At 45.7% G+C, this 25,853-nt stretch overlaps 1 protein-coding gene across 3 annotated transcripts in view; it reads left to right on the top strand.

The window, feature by feature from the left end:
* The window catches only part of BMF (Bcl2 modifying factor), a 30,743-nt gene extending 5,103 nt beyond the window's left edge, over positions 1-25,640 (top strand). For all 3 annotated transcript variants that reach the window (XM_072624364.1, XM_072624365.1, XM_072624367.1), the window contains exons 3-4: positions 517-677; positions 21,003-25,640. In XM_072624364.1, coding sequence (XP_072480465.1) covers positions 517-677; positions 21,003-21,104 — 263 coding nt within the window. In that variant the 3' untranslated portion in view covers positions 21,105-25,640. The remainder of the gene's footprint in view (positions 1-516; positions 678-21,002) is intronic.
* Positions 25,641-25,853: the final 213 nt, after the last annotated feature.

Raw genomic sequence — 25,853 nt, 5'->3', positions numbered from 1 at the left:
ATTATTTGTGTGTCACGGCAGATATTGAGCTTTATTTCCCTTATTTCTTCTCCTACAATACAACATAGCACTTAGTGAGCACATCTATTCTCCTTGCATAAATTCTTAGTTAATTAACTTGGGCAAATAGATGAGAGACACCACCTACTATAGAGTCATGCCAAAGGTGAAATTTGTGCTCCTTGAATTTTGATCCAGCCTCCAGCATGTCCAGTGGAAAGAACACTAGCTCAAGAGTCAGAGGATCTGAGTTAAAATATGACCTCTGGTGCTTGATCCCTGTGTGACCTTGGGCAAATCATTTACCTTTCTTGAGCCTCAGTTTCCCCATCTGTAAAATGAGAGGGTTGGACCACATGGTCAATGAGATCCTTCCAGATTTGCACTTGGAGCTGATGCTTACTATATACCGGTGGATCTTGCTAGGCATTTGTGGTTGAGGCCCCCAGGAAGGACTCTGGCTATTGTGTCAAATGCTGGCTCATGTGGACCTTCTCTCTCCTGCTATCTTCGCAGGCAATGCTGGATACCGACTTCCCCTCCCAGCCAATTTTCCTGCAAGCCTGAGGCTTGGAGAGGAGCCCCCTGAAGAACAGTGGGAGCATCGAACTGAGGTTCAGATTGCCCGAAAACTTCAACGCATAGCAGACCAGTTCCACAGACTCCATATGCAGCGGGTAGGTATCAGCCAATGGAAGCTGAGCTTCAACAGATGCCAGGACCATAAGAATCCTCTGCTGCCTTTCTCTCATTCAAAATTCTCATCCAGACTTGGGCATCCTTCAGTCAGACCCTGGGACTCTTCCTTGACTTGGGAGTGCGCAGTTTCTGGGCAATGGTTGGGCTCCGTTGGGAGGAGCATCTTGAACCCTAGAGAGGAAGAGGTTCACCATGATGCGGAGACAGGAGCTATTGAAGGGGTTATAGTGAGGTGGGAGCTACAAAAGGGCTGAACAGCACCTTGGTCACAATTGCCACCTCTCCATCTCCTCGACCCAGTAGTGTCACCCCTGTGGATTGGAGTGGATGCTCAGTCCCCACCGCCTGCTCATGCATTCAGAGGAAGTACAGCAGAGGGAAGGTTAACGCAGGCAGTGGGGCTCCAGCATGGGAGGCTGTGGAACCGGTTGTAATTTGACACTTTCCAGCTGGGGAGGCTGCCTGATCTGATGTCTCTGTCTGGGAACCAGGGCCAAAGGACTCAGGAGAAAATAGTACCTCTGAGAATCCCTCCTGGCCTGGGGCTTGGGGTGCCCAGTGGCAGCCCAGCAGCCCAGCCCTGGCACCACCACAGCAGAGCATCGCGTGTCAGCTAAGCATGTGGCAGAGTTAGTCAACAAAGGCTGTGGCGGCCGGCTGGCTCGTGCAGGAGGAGCTGTGGAGGGCCCTGGGCTGCCCCCCTGCGCTGGGCCTTTATGAGCCGGTCTGCCCAGCCAGAACACTTAACTCTTCCTCCCCTGGCAAACATTTTGGAGCGTTGCCTGGGCAGGGAGAGGTATCTCAGACTGATTCTGTATTAAAGGATATAATGTAGAGTGTGAATTCAAGTCATTTGGAAATTGAATTAACCAGTCTTTGAGGTGCACAGTCCTAATTGGTCTAAGTTAAGTCAGTGTAGCTGTGTGTTTTCCTCCCACCTCACATAGTAAAGGATAATTTGCTTTGGGACATAAGATTAAGTAAGTGATTTCGGAGGTCTCAGAGAGAATGACTGACGTGTAGACCTTGTCTCTAGTCTCACCCAACTTTGGTGTCAGAGCTGAACAGTTGCTGGATCTTGACATATCTTTACTACTTGGCTGTGGTATTTTCCTGGGTGTAAGTCTGTGTAGGTTTAGATATGATTAGAATCTGGGGCAAGGGGAGAAAATGAGATAAAATATAGGGTTGCCAGTGTGGGTCCATGAATAGTTCTGGTTCTCTTGCTGGGTGTCATGGTGGGGGTAGGTAGGTTATGTCAGGACAGAAGCAGTTATACGATATTGGGCAGCAACATCAAGGTTACATCATTGAAGGTGACTTGGAATTCAGGTCTCTGACCCTGACCCAGAGTCCCCATCCTCTTGTTTCTACTCCAAGGACCCCAATTTGCTCTATCTCTTGGCCCCAAGAGCTTCCCTTTTGGCTCACACCCTGGGTCCTTGACCTAGTTCCAAGTTGGCCTAATTCTCTCCAGGCCTCCCTTTCCATCCTTACCCCTGTCCCCAAATCTATTCTCTCCATTACTGGATCTTCCACAGTGGTTTGGCAAGGGAGGAGCTGTTCAGATCTGTTCCTTCTCTGCAGTCACATTTTTAGAACTGGCCACACACGGGCTCCTCTCCTCTGGCTGGAAGGGATTCTCTTATAGTCTGTGTATCCAACAACTTCCTTGGTCTCCAGTGGTGGGAGCTGTCTGGTCAGTTATTTCTCCAGGGCATTCCTGTTTAACTAGTCTGGTGTGGGATCTGAATGTGAGCTGAATGCCTCCCACTCCTTCCTGGGGTCTGGCTTGTACTCTTGGCTCCACTTTTGCCCAGTTGTCTGACGCCTTGGTGCTATATGAACACATTTTCACCTAGGGAGATTTCCCCCTCCAAACACACCTAAGAAAAGGTAATAGGGAATCCTGTCTTCCCAGGGCTTGGCTGCAACTAAAGTTCTTCCACCCTCCTACCTCAGTGCCCAAACTCTGGCTCCTAAACAGGAAAAGGTGACCTAGGAGTTGAGAGTGGCCCCTTTAAGAGCACAGAATCAACTTCCCAGCCCTACTTGGTCTCTGAGCCAGAGCACTCACCATTCAATCTCAGTCTGGGTTGCTGACCTCCCAGGGCCCTGGCCATCTCAGCTGGGGGGAGGGGAAGCAGGGTCCAGCCTTCCAGGGAAGCCAATACTGAGTGTTCAATGGATAGACCCTGACTGATCCTCCTTCTCTCCTGCCAGTGGCTTTGGAGTGATTTTAAATTTTGACTTTCTAACCTGTTTTCTCAGCGCCAACATTATGTAAAAGCCAGGCCCTAATGTTATTTCTTTTCTTTTTGAAAATTTCCACTAGCATTTCTTTCTTCCTTCGCTTCCTCCTTGTTCTAATACCAGGCTCTGCTTCTGCCTCTGGTGCCTTTGGGGAAACTAGGAGTCTAGTAACACAAGCAAAATGGTGACAGATAATGTTACTTTTGGACCTTTTAGAAACTGACTTTAGAAAGCAAGGCATTTTTTGCATTGGTTTTACTACTGACGGGCATCTCACATCTTCAAAGCACCATTGTCTTTATCCCTTGTGACCCATTCTTGCTCATGCTCTTTTCTTGCAGGCTGAGAAGTTGAAGCCATCAGTGGGGAAGGGATTTGGGACTAGGAACCCCAGGCTTTTGCATATTCCCTAGAGTTGTGCTCTTTCTTCGCCTACTTGGTCTTAAGTTCTACTTGTCCCTTCCTACGACATGGCCAAGAGGTAACCTGTGGCTTTGGCCAAGGCTTTCTCCCATGGAGTCAGGATCCAGGCTCTGGGAGATCATAGGATCATAGATCTAAGGTTGGAAGGGACCTCTGAGGCCTTCTGAGTTACACAAAGTCACACAGGTAGAAGAGTCAGAGGTGGTGTTTGAATGTAGGCCTTCTGACTCAGGGCCAGGGTTTTCCTTCCCAGGTTGTTTTTCTTTCTTTCTTTCCAAAGAGATTTTGACTTTAAATATGTTGTCAAAATAAATGGATAGACATTGCCTGCAATACCTCCAAGGCATCCTTCCTCCTGTATCCCTTCTGTCTCTAGGGGAGCAGGTTCACCCTTTAGCTCAATTCCTGAGTAACATCAGTTCCACCAAGATCATGGCCAGGTATGGCACGACTGCCTCATGAGTCCAACTTAGACTCCCACTTCCCCGATGGCCTGTTTGTGGAAGGGGCCACTCTTTGCTTCTTTGGGGTATTAATGCTGGACTGACTGCAAGACCTGGTTTGGAACCTTGGCTTTAGAATAGTGAGGTGCCAAGAGGCCCCCCTCCCTTTTCCAGATGCTGTGAACAGAGGAGTCATTTGGATCCTCCAAGAGAAACTGAGGCAAAGACAAACAGCTTCCCCTTCATCTTGTGGTCAGCCAGTTACAGGATGTCTACACATACGCCACAGTCCAGGTGGTTTTTTTTTTTTTTTTAAGGAAGCTTCAGTGTAGTGGAAACAGCTCTGGATTTACTATCCAGTGACTTTGAGTTTGATGGATTGCTATTTTCTCATTACCTACAAAGCCTTGGACGAGTGACTTAACCTCTGGCAACCATTGTCTCTTCCTCTGTCACTGGATGAACCCTAACTAAGGTTCCCTCTTGCTCTAAATGCCTCATTTTTGGCCCCTGGTGGGATAGATTGGCATTGAGTGGTGCAATCAGAGGGAGAGAAGTCCCAGCTGTGTGGTAGGATCCCTAGGAAGGATGAAAGGAAATCTAACTACCTTCTTCCTTCTTCGATCTTGAGACACTTTCACTCTCCATGTTAAACTGGGTATCTATTTTATATTCCTAGTTTCTCTGTCTTCCCTTATTCTTTCTGTAAAGTCAGAGAAACCTTCTTACAATGGGGAGCTATGGGTCAAGGTCAGAAGGCTAGATGAATTTAGGGATGGATCTGTAGAGTAGAGGGTGTGGAGCTCTCAGTGTGTCACCAAATGGAGTCCCAGCATGGAAATTGTCTGAAATACAATGTAAACTCCTTAAAGGCAGGGATTACTTAACTTTTTTTTCTTTATCTCCCTGGTGTCCAGCACATGCCTAGCTTACAATAGGCGCTTAATAAATGCTTATTGGGAGATTGATTTAGCCGGCCACAATCTCTCTGATAGCTTTTCATTTGAAGACTTGGCTTATTTCCCAAGCCGCATTGCCCTCTGGGGACTGGTGCAGTTGTGATGGTGGTCATTTAGGGACAGCAAATCAAAGTCCAAGATATGCCTGCTAATGGCTTTTTGGGTTTTCAAGGCATATGGAGGCCGAATGTAGTATTACCTCTTCCTACCTGCTTAGAAGCCCTGTGTGTCCTGCTAACTGCATAACTCCTTGATAACATCCCTGAATTGATGAAGTATACTATACAATCCCTGAGGTCCAGTAAGGGAACCCAGAGTTTGGCTACCTAGGGTTGACCTTGGTGATCTCTGCAGTCATGTGTTCTTCCTTCTCTGGAAGAGGGTAGAAACATTTCCCAGCTACTTTGATAGATACCTTGCTAGAACCTCCATAGAGAGGGATCCTTGCTCCTTATAACACAAAGACTAGTTCCCATGCTCTGGTCTACCTTTGCTCCAACACAGCCTTGCATGAAGGAGGGCATGTATGGCTCAGCCATCATGCATAGAGCTGATGGTGAATGGGTCTCATAGTCCCCCATAGAAGAGGCTTGTGGACCTCTTTAAACCTTGGGACATTTCCTGAAGATCTCATGAAGCTAAGGCACCCTTGGCTTCAGGACGGCTGACTAAGCAAACTTAAAAGGCTATAGAAACCTAGAAACTGTTCATTGGCTTGCACTGGGGAATTAATGCCTCTCTGACCAATCTGACAGACATCGTAAGTATAATTGCCAGTAAGTTCTTAGAAAATTAATTTTGTATGAGGTTTCACCCATGCTATAAACTAAAGCTTCCTTAGGCCACTTTGATAACAGGTATTTTTTTTTCCAGAGGGAGTTAAAAAGTAAGTTTAGTTTGAGGCATAGGCCTTGCCTACAGTTCATATAAGAGGTTAGGCACCTTGAGGGAGAAATCTTATAGGTGACCAGGTATAACCTCAGATAATTTATGGTGCAGGTTGCTTCCTGTCTCTTAGAAGAGGTGGTGGTCTATAGGTGTGGAGTGAAGCGTACATTTTCAGGCATGACCAACATTTTGATTTGTTTTGCTTGATTATCCTGTTTATTACAAGAGAAGATTCTTAGGCTAGGGAGGTGGTAGAGAGCTGTGGGGAGGGAAGTGAAGAGTGATGAAAAGAGTGTCAGTGAAACATTTTTTAAAAGAGAGAGAAGGCCAGCCTACACTGTGGGCTTGTGTGGTGTATTAGACTTATCAGTGACTATTTTGCCCAGGGCCTGGCTCGTTAGCTTCCTGGCCTTTTAAAACCCTCCCATTGTTGGGTGTTTTTTTCTAAACCAAGACTCTGGCTTGCACTATAGCTTAGCCTCTAAGAGGGGGTGGTCCTTGGCTGGGGGCAGGAAAGACTCAGAGACTGATGAGTAGTCTCTAGGGAGTCAGCCCCTGCCACTGGAGTGGAAAGCCTGCCTGGAGTACTTCAGAGAGGTGGGGTGGAAGGGAGGATGCCGGGCAGGAGTGGAGGTGAGGGGGTGGGTGGGCAGAGGGGTAGATGTTGAGAGAGGCCGTGCGTGAGAGCCCGGGCTTCTGGGCCCTGTGTTTGCTCTGTGGCTGGCTCTGTTTATATCGATGGCTATATTTAGCCTCTGAGTCATCTGTGTGGCTGACAAGGGGCCGAGTTCCCCACAGGCTCTGCACCTGACAGCTCCTCCTTCAGTGTTCCAGGAGACGGGGCCAGTTAGTTTCTCCCCACCGTGATGGGTGTGTGCATATACTTGTACATATGTGGCGGGGGGGATGGGCAGGAATTATACTGGTATGCTCAATAGGAACAGAGGTAAGGATTTGGCTGGGATTTTAACCTGTGTTACTTACTGGTGGCAAAAAAAAAAAAAAAATACCCTTACTATTCCCACCATGACCAGAACAGTGTATATAGGAGAGATGGGAACTGGAGCCTCCTCGCCTGCTTAGGTTTGCAGTATCCAGGAAGGAGAGCCCCAGTGGGGAAGGAACCAGCTAGCCACAGGGACCATTGGGAGGAGCCCAGTCTTACCTCCCTGCAGCCTTTGAATCCAAATAACACCCTGCCCCCCAACCCCCACCCTGTGGAGTCAGAGGACCCAGGTTCAGATTTACTGGGCATGTCACTTAATTCCTCTGGGCCTCAATTTTTCTTATCTGTGAAAGGAAGGAGTTGGACCAGATGCCCTCTGGGGCCCATTCCAGCTCTAAATATTATTCCTACCCCGTGTCCTAATTCTGTTCCAGCCTCCTAAGAGTCTTCTTCACTTCCCCATTTATAGACCAAAGGGAAGTAAGGCATCGATGGGGGCTTTTAAAGAAACTGGGCATGGGACTCTATAGCTCCTGCCACTGAGACCCATACCCAGATTACCCTGTTACCTAGCCCAGCCACGTGATAAGGTGATGAGGAGAGGAAGGAGGGCCTGTGGTTTTGGGGGAGAGGAATCGATCCAGATCTTTTCACCTCTCCCCCATCCTCTTTAGCACTCCCTTGTAGCCACCCCATGACACATACCTCACCCCGTACCCCAGCCAATAAAGTCAGCCTTTTGGGTTGGGTAAGAAGGGAAGCCCAGCTGCTGCTGGGCATGAGAACGGGATGTCCTAAGGCTGCCCTCTCCTCCCCGTGAGGCGATTGGTGTTGCCATGGAGGCAAGTGGCTTCCCCTTCCTGTAGGCATAGCTGTCAAAGGACACAGCTCTTGGCAAGGTGGTTTTTTTTTTTTTCTGTTTTAGTATAGTTTTTTCCCTTAGGGTAGAAAAACTTAAATTTTAAGAAGTGTCCTCTCAATGTGTCTTTGCTGGCTGGTCCATTTCCTGCCCAGGGTCTGTACCTGTGGGATTCAGTCTTCCCTCGAAGAGTGTACAGAATTCTCCAGGCTTGATGCCAGGGAAGAGAGGGGAACAGAATGGGAATAGCTCTATGGTCTGACTGTCTAGAGAAGGGAGAGAGTGATTCTCTGGTGGGCCTTGTAGCCTGAGGCCTCTTTCAGTAGGATCATAGATAAAAAGACCTGAAAGAGCTCTCCAAGGTAATGTAGTCTAACGCCCTCATTTTATAGTTGAGGAAACTGAGGGTCAGGGATAGCAATATGTTATTTGCCCAGAGTCCCACAGGTTATAAGCATTAGAGACTGAATTTGAACCCACATTCACCAAAACCAGTTCCCTTTCCCATGCTGAGGAAATTTATGAATATGAAGATAAGGCCCATTCTTGCCTTGGGCTCCATTTCATCCTTCACTAGTCCACGTTGCAGCTAGGTAGAAAGAAAAGAAGGAAGGAAATCAGCATTTATTAAGTGCCTACTGTTCAGCTAGGTGGTACAATGGGTAGAGCACCAGGCCTGGAGTCACGAAGATCTGAGTTCATATCCAGACTTAGAAACTTACTAGCTGTGTGACCCTGGGCAAGTCACTTCACCCTGTTTGGCTCAGTTTCTTCATTTGTAAAATGAGCTGGAGGAGGAAAAGGCAAATCCCTCCAGTGTCTTTGCCAGGAAAACCCCAAGTAGAGTCATGAAGAGTCAGACATGACTGAAAATGACTGATCAACAACAACAGTTCACATTCCCCAAATATGATTAATCACCAAGCATTTATTAAATGCCTACTATGTACCAGGTAGGACTGAGTACTGGAGATACGGGGCATAAGTGAAATAGTCCCTGCCTATCAAGGCACTCACATTCTGTTGTATACAGGTAGAATGGAGAGTCACAGATTTAGAACTGACCTTAGAGGTCTAGTGAAACCCTCTCAGTTTATGAATAAGGAATCTGAGGTCCAGAAAGGTTGAGTGACTTTCCTAAAGTCACTCATGTCAAAAGCAGCAGATCTGGGATTTTCTGTTTTTCAATGATTTTATTTGTTTTCAGTGTTTTCCAATCACTTCCATATATCTTAGGTTTTTCCCCCCTTTCCCCTTACTTCCCTACTCCCTCCCTGAGACGGCATACAGTTTTATATAGGTTTCGATCTGAGAGTTTCTTCAAGTCTTTTGAGTCGGATTTTCCTCTGACACTGTTACAGCTACAGGGACCTTGTCCTCAGGAGTTGGCTAGGGTTCATAGAGATGGAGAAAAATAGAATGAGATGGTGTAGACCCGTTCCTGAAACATTCACCTGAATTTTCAGAAATGGAATCATGTTTCCCACGTATTTGCATTATAACTTCATGCATGTTTTATCTCATTTTCTGATTTTCTTTTTATTAAGCCATGGCTCCTTCATAGTTTACTATACTACACTTTGAAAGTATACTACAGTATACTTTACTATACTTGCGTTCCCAGTCTCTTTATTAAACAGTTATTGCTCAGGAAACAAATTCCCTTAAATGCTACTTCTGTGACTAATTCTTTGGCAAAGATGGGACAATCTGCTTATCGCTAACATAGTTGGGGTGGCGAAAACTTAAATACCAGTACTTCTAATTAGCTGTGTGATCCTGACCAAGTCCTTTAACCTCTTGAAAGGCTCCAAGTTAGACTAGAAGTAGCTCCCATCCTTCCAACCTCACAGGACCATTGTGATGAGTGAATACATTACATGGAAACAACTCGTCATATATCAAGCTCTTTAGAAGGCGATATTATGAAATGTAGGACAGCATCTCATATTTGGAGGGTACCTTGGAGGCTGTCTAGTCTAATCTTTCATAACTAAACAATCTCTTTTGCAAACTACTTGGGAAGTGGTCATCTGGCCTTCGTTTGATGCTCTACACTGAAAAAGTGGGGAGAGCTAGCCAATTGCCTCTCTAAACTCATTCCACTTTTGGTTAATTCTTATCATTAGGAAAATTTTCCTTCTATTAAGCCTAAATTTGCCTGTTTGTGACTTCCTTGGAGTGTTCCTGGTCCCACCATCTGGGACTAATCAGGATGTCTTCCAGATGACAGCCATTCAAATCCTTGAAGACAGCTGTCATGCCCCACCCTCCCTAAACTCTATTAAATACCTCCCCCCCACTCCCGCCCCAAGTCTTCATTTCTCCAGACTGGTTGTTCTCAGTTCCTTCAACTTATCCTGCTATAGTATATAAATATAGATAAATAAATATATCCTGCAACATATGATCTTGACTTCCTTCACCCTCTGAATGCTCTTGGCTTATCAATGGCCATCCTAAAAGGCCATGCGCAGAAATGATCACAATACTCCAGATATAGTTCAGTGTGGTCTTTAAAAAGTTTGAAAGATGGAATTAGTCATTTCATTAATAATGCTAGAATTTTAATAAAAGGTCTGAGTGCCAAAAACAATCATGGTGGTGGGCTCACATCTTATATGCCCTTGGAAGAGCAGTGTTCCTGAGAATGGCAGTCAACTCTGATTGGATAACAATTGATGAAAAAATGGATATTACAAGGAAGGACTGAGAGTGACATCATGTCACTCTTGGCCAGAGAGACCATCCCTATACCCAGACCATCCCCAACCTTGGGCAATCTAGATGAAAGGATCTATCTCCAGCCAAGCTTGGAGTGGGATTCCTTGTAAGGTTGGGGAGGGTTGGAGAGAGGACAAAGCTAGCTTAATCTTCAAAGACTGAGGTTTTGAAATCAGGACAGTAGAAAAAGGGGAGAATTTTGGATCTCCCTACATCGTTGGTTATTCATTTCTCTTACCAGGTAGGACAGAGTATGGTAGGACTTTTCATTTCCCTAACTGAGGTTACCATCCCTGTGACCATGGAGCCTAAGATCCATTTAACTTTCTAGGCCATATTGAATGGTTGAGAATCCTGAGATCTGGAGAGGTGAGGATCTTGCAGTAGATGGTGGGGAAACGTAAGAAAGTTATCACACTCATGAAACTATCCCGGAACCTAAGTAATAGTAATAATGATAGCTGATGTAGCTCCTGTGCTCTAAAGTTTATAATATATTTTTTCCCCCTACTTTATTCTGGACCTATATTTTCCTTGGAGGAGAGTGCTTCTTTGTGAGGAAGTTCCTTCAAATAATGCAGATCTGCCATCTGTAGTCTTAGAGAGGCAGCATCATGTGGCCTCAGAGTTTGGATGGCTAGGGTTCAGATCTTACCTTTGGCACATACTGACTGAATGACCTTGGGCAAGTCAGTGTGTGTCCCAGGCTGCTGCCTTACCTCCGTTGTCTCATCTATTTTGGAATTTCAACGGTTGAATTTTCTTAAAGTAAGCCACACCTGTATTTTTTCTCCTCCTTTGTATTTCTTTAGGCTTATGAGTGCCGTTGAGATATAAGTGGCCATAAAATATATACAAACTGGTAAAGAGAGGAGAAGCAGATCCTGGTAATCAAAGTGGGAACTAAGATCCTGTATACTGAGGGCAGAGTATGTAGTCTCCATTCCCTCACACAGAAGCCTTATAGGTCAGGGCAGGGTTTAGATTGTCAGATAAAATGAACCACCACATTTCTTTTTTTGACTAGTTGGCTTTTCCCATAAGCAGTGAATATAGTGTATTATAAAACAAAATCATTCTTTTAATACTGCCTGACATAGTTTTTGGCCTTGGCAAGGGGTTTCTCTTAGACTAATTTTTTTGTATTCCAATCCATAAGTGACTGATTATTGGGTGCTTGCTTTGTATGCTTGCGTGTTCTGGGTCTTGAAGAGAGAGTGATGAGGAGGCAGCAGGTGGTTATTGGAAAGATCCACCAAGTCAGAAGACCTGAATATGAGTCCCCAGCTCTTCCATTGAAGACTTTTGTGATTGACGAAGTTATTTAACCTCTCCGAGCGTTATTTTCTTTATTTGTCAAATGAGGACAATAATGCTTACGCAGTTGTCTTTAAGATTGAATATGTGTGGAAGCACTTTGTAACCATTCTACCAATTGCTACCTGTGTGGTTTTGGGTGGGCCTCAGTTTCCTCATCTGTAAAATGGGGGTTGGATGAGAAGATCTCAAGTCCCTTACAGCTCCAAATCTATGATTCTAGCCATCATGTATTATATAAATATACGTTTATTTATATGAATATATATCTACACATGTGTGTGCATGCATGCAAATGTAATCATTCCCTTTCTTCATTTTCTTCATCTCACTTGGTCAGGAGTTCTTAATTAGACCCCTTTGATAGTCTGGACAAGCCTATGGCCCCCTTCTCAGAATAATTTTTTTTGGGGGAAGGAAATGCTAAATTTCAGTCAAGAGTTCATAAAAATAAAGATATAATTTTCTTTTTTCCCATCCAAGTTTATGGACCCACTGAAATCTATCCATGGACTGTGTGGATCCCAGGACCTCTGCTCTAAATGAGGCAGACAAGCTTCTAGACAGAAGGAATGGTGATCTGGTTGCTGGCCTAGAATGCCTCAGCCAGTACTGGTCATGCTGTCCTGAATACAGAAACTACCCTGTTTTGTAGTGGTTCTGTTCCATTTGTTGACTGCTTCAATTGGGGGCCCCTTCAAACATGTCCATAGGTTGGAGAAGATCCATTTCGAATCTGCCCTTGACTAACAATATGACCTTGACCTAACTTCATTTAGCCTTAATTTCCCCAGCTGAAAGATGGGGATGATAGAGTAATACTTACGTTGGCTGCCTCAGAAAATTGTTGTAAAGACTACATGAGGGAGTGAATGTAAAGTATTTTGTAAACTAAAAAGTTTTATGTGAAGATCATCTATTGCTAATGTATTTTGGACCTCACCTGTGATCTCAAAGGCATAAAGAGCTCTCCAAGTGGGGGAATTTGCTCTCCTAATGCAGAGCAGTCCCTGCTTGGCTACTGCAATTCTTAGAGAGTTGGGGGCAGATAGGTTGGTGCAGTAAATAGAGCTCTAGGCCTAGTTCAAATCTGACCTCTGACGCTTCCTAGCCCTGTGACCCTGGGCAAGTCACTTTACCCTGTTTGCCTCCATAAAATGAGCTGGAGAAGGAAATGGCAGATCCCGCCAGTATCTTTGCCAAGAAAACCCAAAATGGGGTCAGACACAACTGAAACAATTCAACAATTCTTAGAGCTACCTGGAGCATTGAAGGGTTAAGTGACTGCCCTAGAATCACACAGCTGGCATATATCCAGCAGGACTCTGAGGCCAACTCTATCTACTCCTGTCCACTGCCTTTCATTATAATAGCTGGTAATATAATGATGACAATTATTATCATTATATATATATTCTTTCCCTCAGTGCCTAAACTTGTCCTTCAGCATCCTGTTGAATGGTGATATAGAGGCAACTAACATTTATTAAGCGCTTACTGTCTACTGGGCACTGTGTTAAGATCTGGATTTACAAAGAAAGGCAACCCTCCCCCCCCCCCCCACAATCTCAGCTGTCTAGGAATCTAATGGCAGTGACAATGTGAAGATAACTATGTACAACCTATATACAGGATAAATTGGGGATAGTTTCCGAGGGAAGGCACTCAGGAGGCAGTGTGCGAGCTTTCGTTGTGAGGCCTGTTCCAGCCTGGTGTCCTTGGGAATGTCCCTACCACTATCCTTGGACAATGATGAAACTACTGGGACATTAGTTCCTTGTCCATGCCAAAGTCCATGCAGTGAGTCTGGATCTGTGGCAGCCTTCCCAAGGGGTCATGGTGATAGTTGGATGCCAAGTACAGACTCTCCCAGTCCCCGTTGCCCCTGAAGGAATCTGGAACAATAAACCTGACTCTGGTGCTGTGGTGTTGTTCAGCTCCCCTGTGTTCTTTTCAGAAAAAATTGGCTTCCTTCCTTCTTCCCGTGTTTCTCCCATTCCTTTCCCTCCAAACAGTTTTTCTTTCCTCAGTAGTTAAACCTCTTTGTTTCATACTTTAAAAAAAAAAATTGTTTCTTGTAATCAGGATCTTCTTTGATTTTTCTCAGCTCGAGGTGGCTTGGTTTCCTTTTAGGAAGGGCTTTTGGGGGCCACTTAATGACAAGGGAAGATGGAGTGGAATATGTGTGTATGTCTGTGTCTGGCTGTGCCCTGAGGGCTCATGTGAGGGCTATGTGCATATTTCTCAGTTCCCATTCTGTGTCTGTTACTTACTGCTGCTGACACTGTGGGGTTCAGACTGTGCCTGGATGATTTAGTCTGGTCTCCAGGCTCCTTTGAGGCCTCACCCTCCAGGGAGGGTGGGGCTAGGTAATGGAACTCTGAGTCAGAATCTTAAGAAGATAAGTGAATCACAAATCTAGAATGTTAGAGCTGGATGAGACTTCATTTTGCGTGTGAGGAAATAGACCTTTAGGTACAGATATACCTACCATCACATAGGTTGTCTGTGGCTGCACCAGGATGAGGATCATAGGATTTAGAACTCGAGGTTAGAAATCATCTGGTGCACCCTTCTCATTTTAAGGACACCAAGGCTCCCAATCTTAAGACTCACCCTCCATTATTCTTCCCCCTACACCAAATTCCCTCCCTTAGTTGTAAAATTGTCTCCTTTATTACCAACAAAACTAAGGAGATCCATCACAAATATTGCCATTTATCAAGGAAGCAGCATATCTCAGTGGAAAGTCTCGGATTCAATTCCTGATTCTGTCACTTACTAGTTGTGTGATACAGGCGAGTCATTTACGTTTTCTGGGCTTCAGTTTTCTCATGTGTAAAAAACGGGATATTGGCCTAGATGATCTATAAGTCCCTTCAGGTTCTAAATATATGATTTTATAATCCTAGGATGCAGTAAGTTTGATGTACAAACTAGGCCCTGGTAGTTTCTCTCTCACTTGAAGGTCTACCTGTGGATAGACTCCCAAAGGGGACCATGGTAGGAGGACTTTGGCTTTGTAGTACCTACTTTGGAGTCCATCAGTGTAGGAACTCCCTTCACACCTTCTCATATGATACATACATGTCTATTTCATATTTTCCCATAAGTCCTTCCATAAAGGGTCTATCTAATATGATGAAGTCAGTCAACTAGCATTATGCTCCTACTATGTGCTAGAGACTGTGCTAGTCACTAGGGATGCAGAGACTAAAATGAGACTGTTCCTGCCTTCAAGGAGCTCCTACTCTTAGCCTCTCTCTTATTCTTTTAGTATCTTGGAGAGAATCAGTATAATGAACATAGTAGGTGCTTTATTTTCTGGTCTCTTTCTGATGGGCTCACCTCCTTTTGGGGTTATCCTTGCCCTTGATAATGTATCTGTTGCCACTTTTTCATCCACAGGATCATAGAATTAGTGCTGCTGGAAGGGAACTTAGAGATCATCTAGTCTGACTTCTTCATTTTGCAGATGAGAACGCTGAAACCCAGATTGTTCTTGGTAACCTGCTCCATCTAATTTATGCCCCACTGTGTGTCTTTTCATTTCCCTTTGGGTTATGTGACATTTTCCTCCTGAGATCGTGGTGTTCTATGATGAAGCCTCACCACATACCAACATCCCTTGGAAGACTAAGGAGGGGTTCTTGCGGTAGCAGGCACTTTGCAAATTACTGAAAATACCGCACAACTTATTTCTTTGCAAACATTTACACAGCTCTTTTAAGTTTTGCAAAGTGCTTTATAAATGTCTCACTTAGTCCTCACAACAACCCTGGGAGGTAGGTGCTGTTATTATCACTCCTTAATTCCAGTGCTTTCCCTCCTTTAATTGTTTCCTATTTAGCCTGTCTATTAATGTTTGTTTACATGTCTCCTCCATTAGTCTGTAAACTTGAAGGCAGGATTGTCTTTTGCCTCTTTGTCTCCTCAGCACAGTGTCTGGCACATAGTAGACCCTTCATGAATGTATATTGATTTCACTTATTTTACAGATGAGGAAACAGAGGCTGAAGGAGGTTAAGTCACTTGCTCAGGGTCATACAAACTAGTAAGTGTATGAGGCTGGATTTGAACTCAGGACTTCCAGACTTCAACTCTGGGACTCTACTTACTGATTGCACCATGTAGGTGCAATTGATCAGGCTGATCTCTTCTGAATCCAGCTCATTTTTGTGTGCATCATCTGTCTCAGAAGTCCTTGAATAACTAACTATCTGAGAAGTATAAATACAGCAGGCTGCCCAAGTACTAGATTTGGAGTCAAAGGACCTGGGTTTAAGTCAGCTCTTGTCACTACTGATATGATCTCAGCCAAGTACTTTCACCCCTTTGGGCCTCTGTTTCCTTATGTGTAAAATAAGAAGGTTGGTTGGACTAGCAGGCCTCTCAGGTCCCTCCCAGCTCTAAATCTGACTGTATATACTCTCAGTAAGTAATTTAGGGCCTTGCCCTGTTGATCCTCCCTTTCCTGAATCAGCTTAGCCTTCCCTGATGGGCAGCAGTTTCAGTTCCTCAGCCGATTCTGCGTCTGCACACACAGCATGGCATTGTTCTCCAGAAATGAACTTCGAAATACTTTGGTTCCCAAGAACTCTTGGTGCTTTATAAGCCAGAATGTAGCTTCTCTGTTAGAGTTACCCATTATGAAGGAAGCCTTTCCTAACCCCACCACCTGCTAAGTTGCCTGCCTCCACACCCCCATCTCTATCACCTTGCATCCACTTTGTATACATTTATTTAACAGGATGGGAAGCTAGGAGGTGCATCTGTATAAATGAGCTGGAAAAGGAAATGGCAAACTTCTCCAGGATCTTTGCCAAGAAAACCCCAAAATGAGGTCACAAAGAGTTGAACATGACCGAACAGCAACTATTTAACAGGAAACTGGGGGCAGTTCCTCAGGGGACTGATTAAGGTGAGGGAGTTGGGGAATGCTGGTGCTTCTGTCCACCAATGGACTTTGTCTCCAACATTCTGATACACATTTTGGCTCCTCTGATGGAATGTAGGTTTTCTGATGGCTGGTACTGTTTCACTGTTTGCTTTTCAGCTCTAGTACCGAGCCCAATGCCTGATCCATGGTAGCCACTTAGTCAGTGTTTTTGGTGGCAGTTCGATAGATTCCCTATTGGGATTGTGAAAAATGTTGAAGCACATAGACACTTACTTGTATTTGTAGAAGATATGGATGAGGTAAGACAGCATATACCTCAGCGAGTAAAGTTAGAGATCTTGACAGGCTCAGAATAGTGGACTGAGAGGAACAGGATAAAATCTAATGGAGATACATGTGAAATCCTACACTTGGATTAAAAAAAAAATCTCCTTGGCAAGCATGAGATGGGCAAAGTGTGACTAGACAATCGTTCAATGCAAAGGTCATCCAGTCGGGATTATCAGTTTTTCACCTTTTTTGGTGGGGAAGTCTGGTGAATCCTATGGACCCTTCCTTTTCAGGAGAATGCTCTTAAATGCTTAAAGTAAAGTTCATGGACCCCAGAGTTAAACACTCCTGATCTTGGGGTTTTAGTGAGTCAGCTCTACAAAATGGCAGCCAAAAAAGCCAATGTGATTTTAGACTGCATTAAGGACAGCATAATGTCCAGAACATAGGAAATTCCATTGCACACTGTCCTGTTCAGACCACATCTAGAGTACAGTGCTCCATTCTGGGTCAACAGTCAGCGAGAGGGTAACCTGGAAGGCAGTTTGGTACAGGGGTCAGACCATCTTGCTGCTTCTGTACTCTAGTCTTGCCTCCGACCAAGTACTTCAGCTCCCACTTGGGGGTATTATGCTCCTGATTGGTGAGCGTTTATCTAGATCCCTTCCCACTAGATCCTCCACTATACGCTTCTATGATGCCATCCTCCTTCTCTGTTTGCACCCTCCCTTTCTACTGCTTATCATGAGGCCAGTAATCAAATCAGTACTGCCATTCCTGGAAGGAACATTTCACTCAGTTGTCCTGTGACTCCACTCATTATCTTTGCAGCTTTCTAGAACAGAACACTCTTCCCTACCTTAGCCTCCACTCCATGGTATTATGGTCGTCCCCACAGAAGGTAAGTTCTTTGAAGTCAGGAACCGAGTTGCTTTTTGTATTTCTCTTTCCAGCTTTTAGTACAATGTTTGGCACATGATAAATACTTAGTGAATGCTTTTTCATTTATTGACTTATTTCCAACCTAAGTGGCAGTTACTACCACTGTGACCTTGTCACCCCTAGGTCTCAGCTCCCTCCCTGAGAGGAAGAGGGTTGGCCTTGGAAGTATCTCCCAACTCCAAATCTATAATCCTAAGAACTCATGATGATGTTTCCGTTGTTCTTTGTTCTCCATGAGGACCAATGGCATTAGGAGGGTGAAGTCTTGATTTGCAAATGAATAGGATTTAAGTGAGGCAGAGCTGTGCAGAGTCACCAGCCTCACTGTCTCCTTCAGGGTCATCAGAGTCCAGCAGCAAGACATAGGTCAGGATGACTGAAGATGACCCTGGATTCAGTGGGAGATATTGGTCTTTTTGAGCTAAAGTCTTTTCCAGGTCTCAGTTTGTCTGAGGCCATGCTCATTCAGTGATTAAAGACTCCGTAAGAATTTGAGGCAAAAGATTGCCTAGTTTGCCTTCACAAAAGAATCAATTTTGAGAAAGGAAGACCTTCAGAGTTTCTGTTCAGAACAGAAACAATTGCTATTTACACTCACTCTGAGCCATCAAAACCTAATGACCAAGTGAGGCTTGGACTATTATTGGTAAATTAGTGAGAGCCAGTGTGTTTTGGAACCTGTGACAATAGAAGTCACGAAGGGCAGGCCTTCATATTTGAAGAAACTGGGAAGAGAAGACCCTGTAGAGGGAGGCATGGCAAGTATCTTGAAGTCTTTGAAAGGCTGTTAATTTGGAAGGGCATTTGATTTCTACTTTGCAGGTCAAGGAACTACGAGGGGACAGATTGAAGGTTTGGTTGACTAGATGGAAACCTTCTCATTGTTAGGAAATTACCTAGAAGTCTAATGGGCAGCCTTGGTAGCACATTCTCCTTCATATAAGTCTTTGACCATGGGAGATATTATAGTGGGGATTCTTGATAAATGTTAGATTAGATGGCAGTCTAAGCTTCCAGCCAAGATCCTGGAGATGGGTCAGGGGCACATCCTGGAATGCCATTCCAAATGTTTAGTCAACAGGGCCTAGACTCATAGCTCTATTACTGTAAGGGACCTTAGAGGTCATCTAGTTCAACCCCCTTGTTTTATGGATGAGAAAACTGGGACCCAGGGAAACAACTTGCCCAAGATCCTATAGGGAGTCAGCTTCATGGGAGCATTTGAACCCAGGTCCTCTGACTCCAGAGGCAGATGTTTCCCATCATCCTTTGCTTGCTGCCTCTGCTGTGGTTTTGAATTGGTTTCCTGCCATGTTCTTCACTCCCAGTGAGATGAGGGGGCAGGTGGTCTACTCTGATAGCACAAGAGGGTAGTGTGGTAGAAACAGAAGGATTCAGCTTTATTGTTTTCTTGGAGGTGGTGTGTGTGTGTGTGTGTGTGTGTGTGTGTGTGTGTGTGTGTATGTTTGTGTGTGTGTAGGAGAATGGGGGAAGTCTTCACCAGAGGAGTGGCAGGGATTCTGGTGATGCGACCTGACCCACCTGAGGAGCAGCTTTTCCTCTCGTCTCTCTCCTTTAAGCACTAACCAGATTTAGCACCTGTGTGCCTGTGCAGCTAGGGGAAGGTCTGCTTGGCTCCTGCCTGCCTGAATAGTCAGGTTTGCATGAGTCCTTTTTTCACGCTGCTTTACTCTAACCAGATTCTAAGCCTAGTGCATGTTTCCTCATTTACTGTCTTTGTTTACAAAATAGGAGGAAGTCAAGTCTCCCCCTGGCACGTATCTACTCGCCTCCTTCAGTGGCACATCCCTGTTTTCCCTTGGGTTCCTAAATAGGACTGCTAACCCTTTCTTCCCTGCCTATTATCCCTCTAGGGAGGGCAGAGGAATGCCATTGCCTACTGGACTCTAAGAGTTCTCCCCAAGGGCATCTGTGCTCATTTTGGTGAAACCACTCAGGCCAGGGACCTTAGAAGGTATCTTTTGTCTCTGTGGTCAAGGTCAAAGGAGAAGGAGAATCTAAGCAAGTTCACCTCTGCTAAGGGACAGTGTCAGAAAGGTTGGCTTGGGAGTTAGGAATTTTGGGATCAGTTTCCAGTTCTGCTGGAACTGACTCACTATGTGATTTTCAGGTCATCTGACTCATACCCTGAGTTGCCTGGTGCTATGGTCGAAGCCTTCTTTATAGAGAAGGTTCCAGTCCCTTGGGGAAACATTTTATGAAATTTCTCATTAAATGTCTGATTCGCTGACTGGGCCGTTGGAGAAGCTCCAATATATCGCGTTCCTCATTGCAGGTTCTAATGGGGCTTTCCACCATGTTCTCCCTCCAGGACACATTCCCCGAGCCCAGTCCTCTGGCTTGATAAAGAAAGAAGTCTGTCTTTCTTGAACAAAGACCTTCCTAGTCAATGATGATCGGAGGTGGAGGAGCGCCTGCTCTGTCCAGTCCCTCCTGAGCCCCAAGTACCTGTTTGGGTAGGACACCAGCAGGCGTCCTGGAGAACCCTGACCCCTGAACTTTGCCCCCAGTGTTCCTGCCTAACAGTAGGACCTGGGATAACCTCCGGGAGCGTAGTGTGCATGCTTTGTTTTTGTTTTGTTTTCAAGTATGCTCTTGCTTAAGGTTTAATTGGCTCCAGTCAGTAGGAAAGGGCTCCAAGAGGGATTATTTATGGCTTACTGTCAAGAGTAGCTATAAAAAGGGCAGGATTGAGCTGGAGATGCTGGGAAGGGAAAGCAGGGGGAGTGGGAGGGTGCACAAGTGTGTGTGTGTGTGTGTGTGTGTGTGTGTGTGTGTGTGTGTGTGTGTGTGTGTGTGTGTGTGTGTGTGTGTGTGTGTGTTGCACTGGATGAAATCAGATTTTTGCTGCCTCAGCAGTGTGGTTTAAATTGAAGATTAACCCTTTGACCTTCACAGTGTCAAATCACTTGCAGATGGAGACTCCCTCCCCTCTCCCTCCCCACTCCCTTGTTCTCTGTGTAACTTTGGGGGAAAAGGGGCACTTTTTTTCCCTTTCTTTCTGAAAAAAGTTTGTTGTTAGTGCAGCTGGGGTTTGAGAGGCTCAGGAGCCAATCTGATTAAAAGCAGCTCTTGGCTAAACTCTGTAAAATCTTGCAAGCAGGAGGGGGAAAGAAGTTTAATCCTCTGGTGCACAATGCCTGGAGTCTGGTCTTTTCTTTTTAATGTTAGAACGATAATTGTTTTTGGAGAACTTAACTTTCTCTTCTCCATCACCCTCTTCTCTCTCCTTCCTTTTTCAGTTTGCTCTGCTGATAGGATTGAAGTGCCTGCCCCCCAAAATGTAGAACTGAACCTTTATTGGAGTTGATAAAGAGTCTGTGTGGGACTTAGTGGATTTTTTTTTTTTGTCTTCCAGCACCAACAGAACCAAAACCATGTGTTGTGGCAGATCCTCCTCTTTCTTCACAATTTGGCCTTGAACAGAGAGGAGAACAGGAATGGGGCAGGTCCTAGGTGAGACGTTGCTGCCCCTCTCTGTGTGTGGACCACAGGGAGAACCCCACTTCCACTCTTTCTCCTGGAGCAGGACATTGGACAGAACTCCAGGAAAACTGGCACTGTGTCTTGTGAAGTTTTTATTATTATTATTTGGAAATTTTTTTTGTTTGTTTCTGGGGTTTTGTTTGTTCGTTGGTTTTACTCTCTTTTTGTACATAAGACCAATTCACCAAGTGACATCTGCTCTGCTCCCAGCCATCTCCCAGGCTTAGGCTGGGGAGCCCTGGTCAAACACTGTTGAAGGAAAGACTGGTGCGTCTGTTTTGTTGAGACCTTCTGCTGTCTCCTGGCAAATGGACCTTTGAGACAGCACGTGTTCAACATGACCATCGACTAGTCCTTTCTGGGAAGGAAGACATCTTCCTAAGGACAGTGCTAACTAATGAAGAGGGAATTGGGTTTGGCTTCTCCCAGTTCACAAGAACCAGCTCTTCTCCGTGGCTGATGTTTGGCATAGATTCTAATGCCCAAGCTTGGAGACTGGGTTTGTGTGAGGAAAAACAAACCAGATGTGCTGACATCAGTCCTGTGTTAGTCACCTTGCTCGACTTCTCCCATGATCCCCTTTCCAGCAACTCTTTACTGTGGATTGTGGCTGTGAATTCCTTCCCCTCGGAGTAAGGAGAAGATAGGTTTGCTGAGCCTAACACAGAGCAGTGTTGAGTGGGAGCACTGTTCTGACCATTATCATTTGAACATAATGGAAATTTACTCAATATGGGATTCCATCTTGGATATACAGCCATCAGGGACTAAAGAGGTAGCAAGTTCAACAGTCACATAAGTGGTTACAAATTCAGGTTCAACCCTGACCAGTGGCAGCCCCAGAGGATGGAATCCTGTGGACAGCTGCCTCAGGCTCTCTGGTATCACTCCCAAGGACTGTGGGTGGGTGGGTGGGTAAGGCCACTCTTGCATTCCCAGGGTTTGAATTGGGTCCACAGCCACATGTGACCCACTAGTGAGTGAACCAAATTTATAAGCAGGCTCTGGATCTGGATCAGAATTGTTAAGAATATTTTCTTCTAGGTACTAGAAGTCACTCAAAAGTAAATTGACTTTCATCTTGAAATAAGTGGAGTGGTCAGTCAGCTTGTTGCATCAGCTTCCTTTGTAGGGCAGGGAGAGGTGGAGGGCTGTCACTTCTTTTTGGAAAGCCACTCTATGGGTAAAAGAGAATCCTGATTTAAAATTCTTGGTTATGTGGGGCACTAGACAGGTAGCCATTTTCCCATTTATCAGCGGGAAAGCAGTGTCAAGATGAAATTTCTGGTTTCTGTTGATTTCTCTACCATCCTCCTTTGTACCTAATGCTAGGTGGGAAGAATCACAGCCTAAGGGGTGGGGGTGGTTAGTGGCTTTTATCTGCTAAACTTATTTTTTTTTTTTGTAGAACAAAAGATGGACCAAGGTCCAAGTCTGGGTTTCAGGTGTCTCCTTGTTTTTCCATTTTCCCCTGGGGATAACTCTTCTACATTTGTCTGTCTGTTTCTCTCCTCACCCCCCAACCCCCAAAGAAAACAGAATGGCTGCCTGGCATCTCTTGAGTGAGGTCTAGTCTGAAGAGGGAACAGAAAACACATTAATCAATTAAATACAATTTAAATTATGCTTTGGGAAAACAATCCAAAAATGGATTACACTTTGGTGCTAAAGGAGCTTGGTTCATGGAAGAAGATGTTCTCCCTGGGCTGAGAGCGTTCCCATCAGAAATGGAGGATGGGCTGCTATCTGTCTCTTCTTTCAGCACCAGATCACCCTCAGGACTAATTGGGTTGGAGGAGACATTAGGTGATGTCAATTAGCACTGGAGCAGGGTGCTGATTTGGGGCTTTTGTCAAGCCTAAGACCATGAGGCACCACTGGTTTTAGCTCCCTTCTTCTTGGATTCCATGTTGTCTCATCCCAAGGCCTCCCCTCCTATAGCCTGGAATCTCATCTCAGGGTACATCCTGTATTTTTTTGACTAAGAAAGTTAGTTGGTGATGAACAAAGAGAAGTCTTCCAGGGAAGTGAGGCAGGGGGTTGGGATGCAGGCCTTATAAACATGTGTCTCACAAGTGGATTTTGGGAGGGGTTCCTTTCACCTACTCCCCTCTTGACCAATACTGCTCTTCCCCTAAATGCTCCCATTGGGATTCTGGCATCCTTTCCAGTGTGGATCATGGATGGAAGTACACCTTCCTCCTTCTGTGGATCAAGGCTATGATACTGAGTGCTCTGACTCCAGCTATTATAGAAAGTCCAAGTGACTAGGAGTTTGCCAACCTACCCCTAATCCTCCATGCTGGAGTATGTGGAGAAGGGGTAGGGTTGTCCTAATGCCTAATTTCCACCCAGGCCCTCAAAACTGGGCTTTGAAGGCAAAATCTTGACTCTTCTGTCTTGTAGAAGCTTTCCCCTCTCCTTTTCCCTCTTTAACTCTATCCCATGTGTGTGGGATCAGTGCTTGGTTTCTTGTGGTTTTTCTCTCAAGCTGAGCCATAGAGTCCTTGTGACTGGGGCAGGGGCTGCTCATGCCACAACGGGCGATCCCACCCCCCACCACCATCCCGACTCTTCAGCTACTGACTCACTGAATTCACTCTACTCATCCCACCTTCCTCTATTGCCTCTCTTCCCATTCTCCCCTCAAAACTGCTAACCAGTGTGAGGTCAGGAACTGAGTGTGTCCTCAGACAAGCCTGGGCAAAATTTTAAAACTAAATGGAGGAGTCTGGGAAGTGGGTAAAGGGCTGATTGTGTATTGTTTAGGATTCTATCCCTTGCTTTCTCCCTCTCCCACTATGTGAAAAGGCTGGAATGGTTCCTAGGTCTGGCCTCCCCCCAGTAGCCTGGCTGCCTCTTGGGGTGGGGAGGTGGAAGGGGAGCAAGCCAGAGAAGTGACCTGTAACCAGCTGAGGACTGGAGTGGGGTTCTGAGGGGAGGACAGAGCCCTATTATTGATCCTGGCATTTCTCTTGAGAGCCCCCTTGTCAATATCAGTGCAGTCCCCTGGCCCAGGAGCTTGGGGTGCCAGAGGTCGGGGTCTGTAGCTGTTGGAGTAGATCAGCCAAAGATGGCAGCGGGACAGGGTGTGAGGCAGCCTCTGGCCAAACCCTAGGACTCCCTTTCTCAGTGGAGCTGGTTGAATTGGAAAGGAAGAGGGGAAGGGGTATGTGAGACATACCCTCCTCCTTCTCTCCCCCTGGGTTGGAGAAGCAGAAATAAGTGTCTGTGAGCCTCCTACCCTTGGGTCTCTGGGGAGCTGACCTTTCAGCAGCCGCCTACTCTTGCTCAATCCAAAGTGGAAAAAAATCACCTCCCAACGACCTACAAACCAGTCCCCCAGGGGTGTGTGTTTGTGTTCAGAGCAGACAACTGTGGCTTCTAAGCACTTGGAGAACGGAGTGCAACCCAACTGGCCTATTGCAGGCCCTGGGACTCTTCTCCCGGCCCCATCCCATTGAATGCACTGGAATATGTGTGTGCTTTTTGTACGTATGTCTGTGTGTCTGTGTGTCTGCATATATATTAGAAAGGGACACAGACAGAAATGGTGCTCCTGCCAGCTGTTTTCATGATATTTCCTGCCTTTAGGGGGAAGTTGGTGGGTTTTGTTTTTTTTAATGGGGGGAAGAGTTAGAGAAGAAATGGGAATGGGATGGTTTGGGATACATGTGGGTGTCTGGTGTTTGCTGCAAATCATACGCTGGAGAGCCTTGTCCTGGAACTTCCCTGAGTCACAGGGCCCCTACTGGGAAGGGCTGGGTGGATCCCAGTTCTTGGGAGGATAGGAGGTAGTTATTGTGAATCCCCCCAGCCCCCGTGTCTCCAATGGCCTTGTCAGGACTTGAGGGATACCCAGGCACCAGGGTTGGCAGTAGGTATTTAGGATTTGATGGGGCCTCTGTTTCAGGGCCTTCTCTTGTGGATGTGACTGACTTCCTGACTTGCTTCTAATGCCATGGTTTTGCTGCTTCCTGGACTGTCGCCAGCACTGGGCAGAGGTTTTTCTAACTGGTGCTCGCCCCTTGGTGCTCAGTGCCCTCTGGAGATAGAGGGCCCTGGGGCATGTACTCCATGCATTCTCTCTCCACAGCTGGCAGACCTCATCTCCTTGAATTGCAATGGCCCTGCTCTCAGAAGCTGGCCAGCTGGTTAAACTCCTATCGTCTTCCCCCTCCCCACTCCCCTTCCCCCTTGATCCACACCAACTGGGCTATTCCCAAGAGGCATAGACCCCATTTCTCTGCTGTGGATGGAGACCCAGTGAGAATGTAGCATTTTGTTACCCCTGCTGACGGAACTCCAGGACTCTGCCCTTTGCCTCCTGGGACCCAGCAGGGAAAGAGAGGGAGGGAAGGAGAATTGGGGGAGGGGGAAAAGGGAGCCTGTTTTGTATCTGTACAGTATACCGGCTTTACGTCTTTCACACGCATACATATATATGTATATATATGGAGTCTTTTGTTCAACAACTGGTACAATTTTTAATAAAATCCTTTAAAGCAAAGCTGACCTTTCTTTATTCTGTTGTATGGGCTGTGGGTGGTTTTTCTTGGGTTTGTTTGTCTTTTAAGCAATAGGGGTACGAGCAGCAGCCAGGGCGACAAGGTCCATTCTCAGCCGCCTCTGTCCAACCTTGGGGAAGCTGGCAATGCCTTTGCCTTCTTATCAATGAGAACATTTCTGAACATTTGCAGTGCTGGGAAAAACAATAACAAAA

Source organism: Notamacropus eugenii, chromosome 7 (genome assembly GCF_028372415.1).
Source record: "Notamacropus eugenii isolate mMacEug1 chromosome 7, mMacEug1.pri_v2, whole genome shotgun sequence".
In the NCBI taxonomy this organism is placed as follows: Eukaryota; Metazoa; Chordata; class Mammalia; order Diprotodontia; family Macropodidae; genus Notamacropus; species Notamacropus eugenii.
This window is presented reverse-complemented; position numbering and strand designations above follow the sequence as displayed.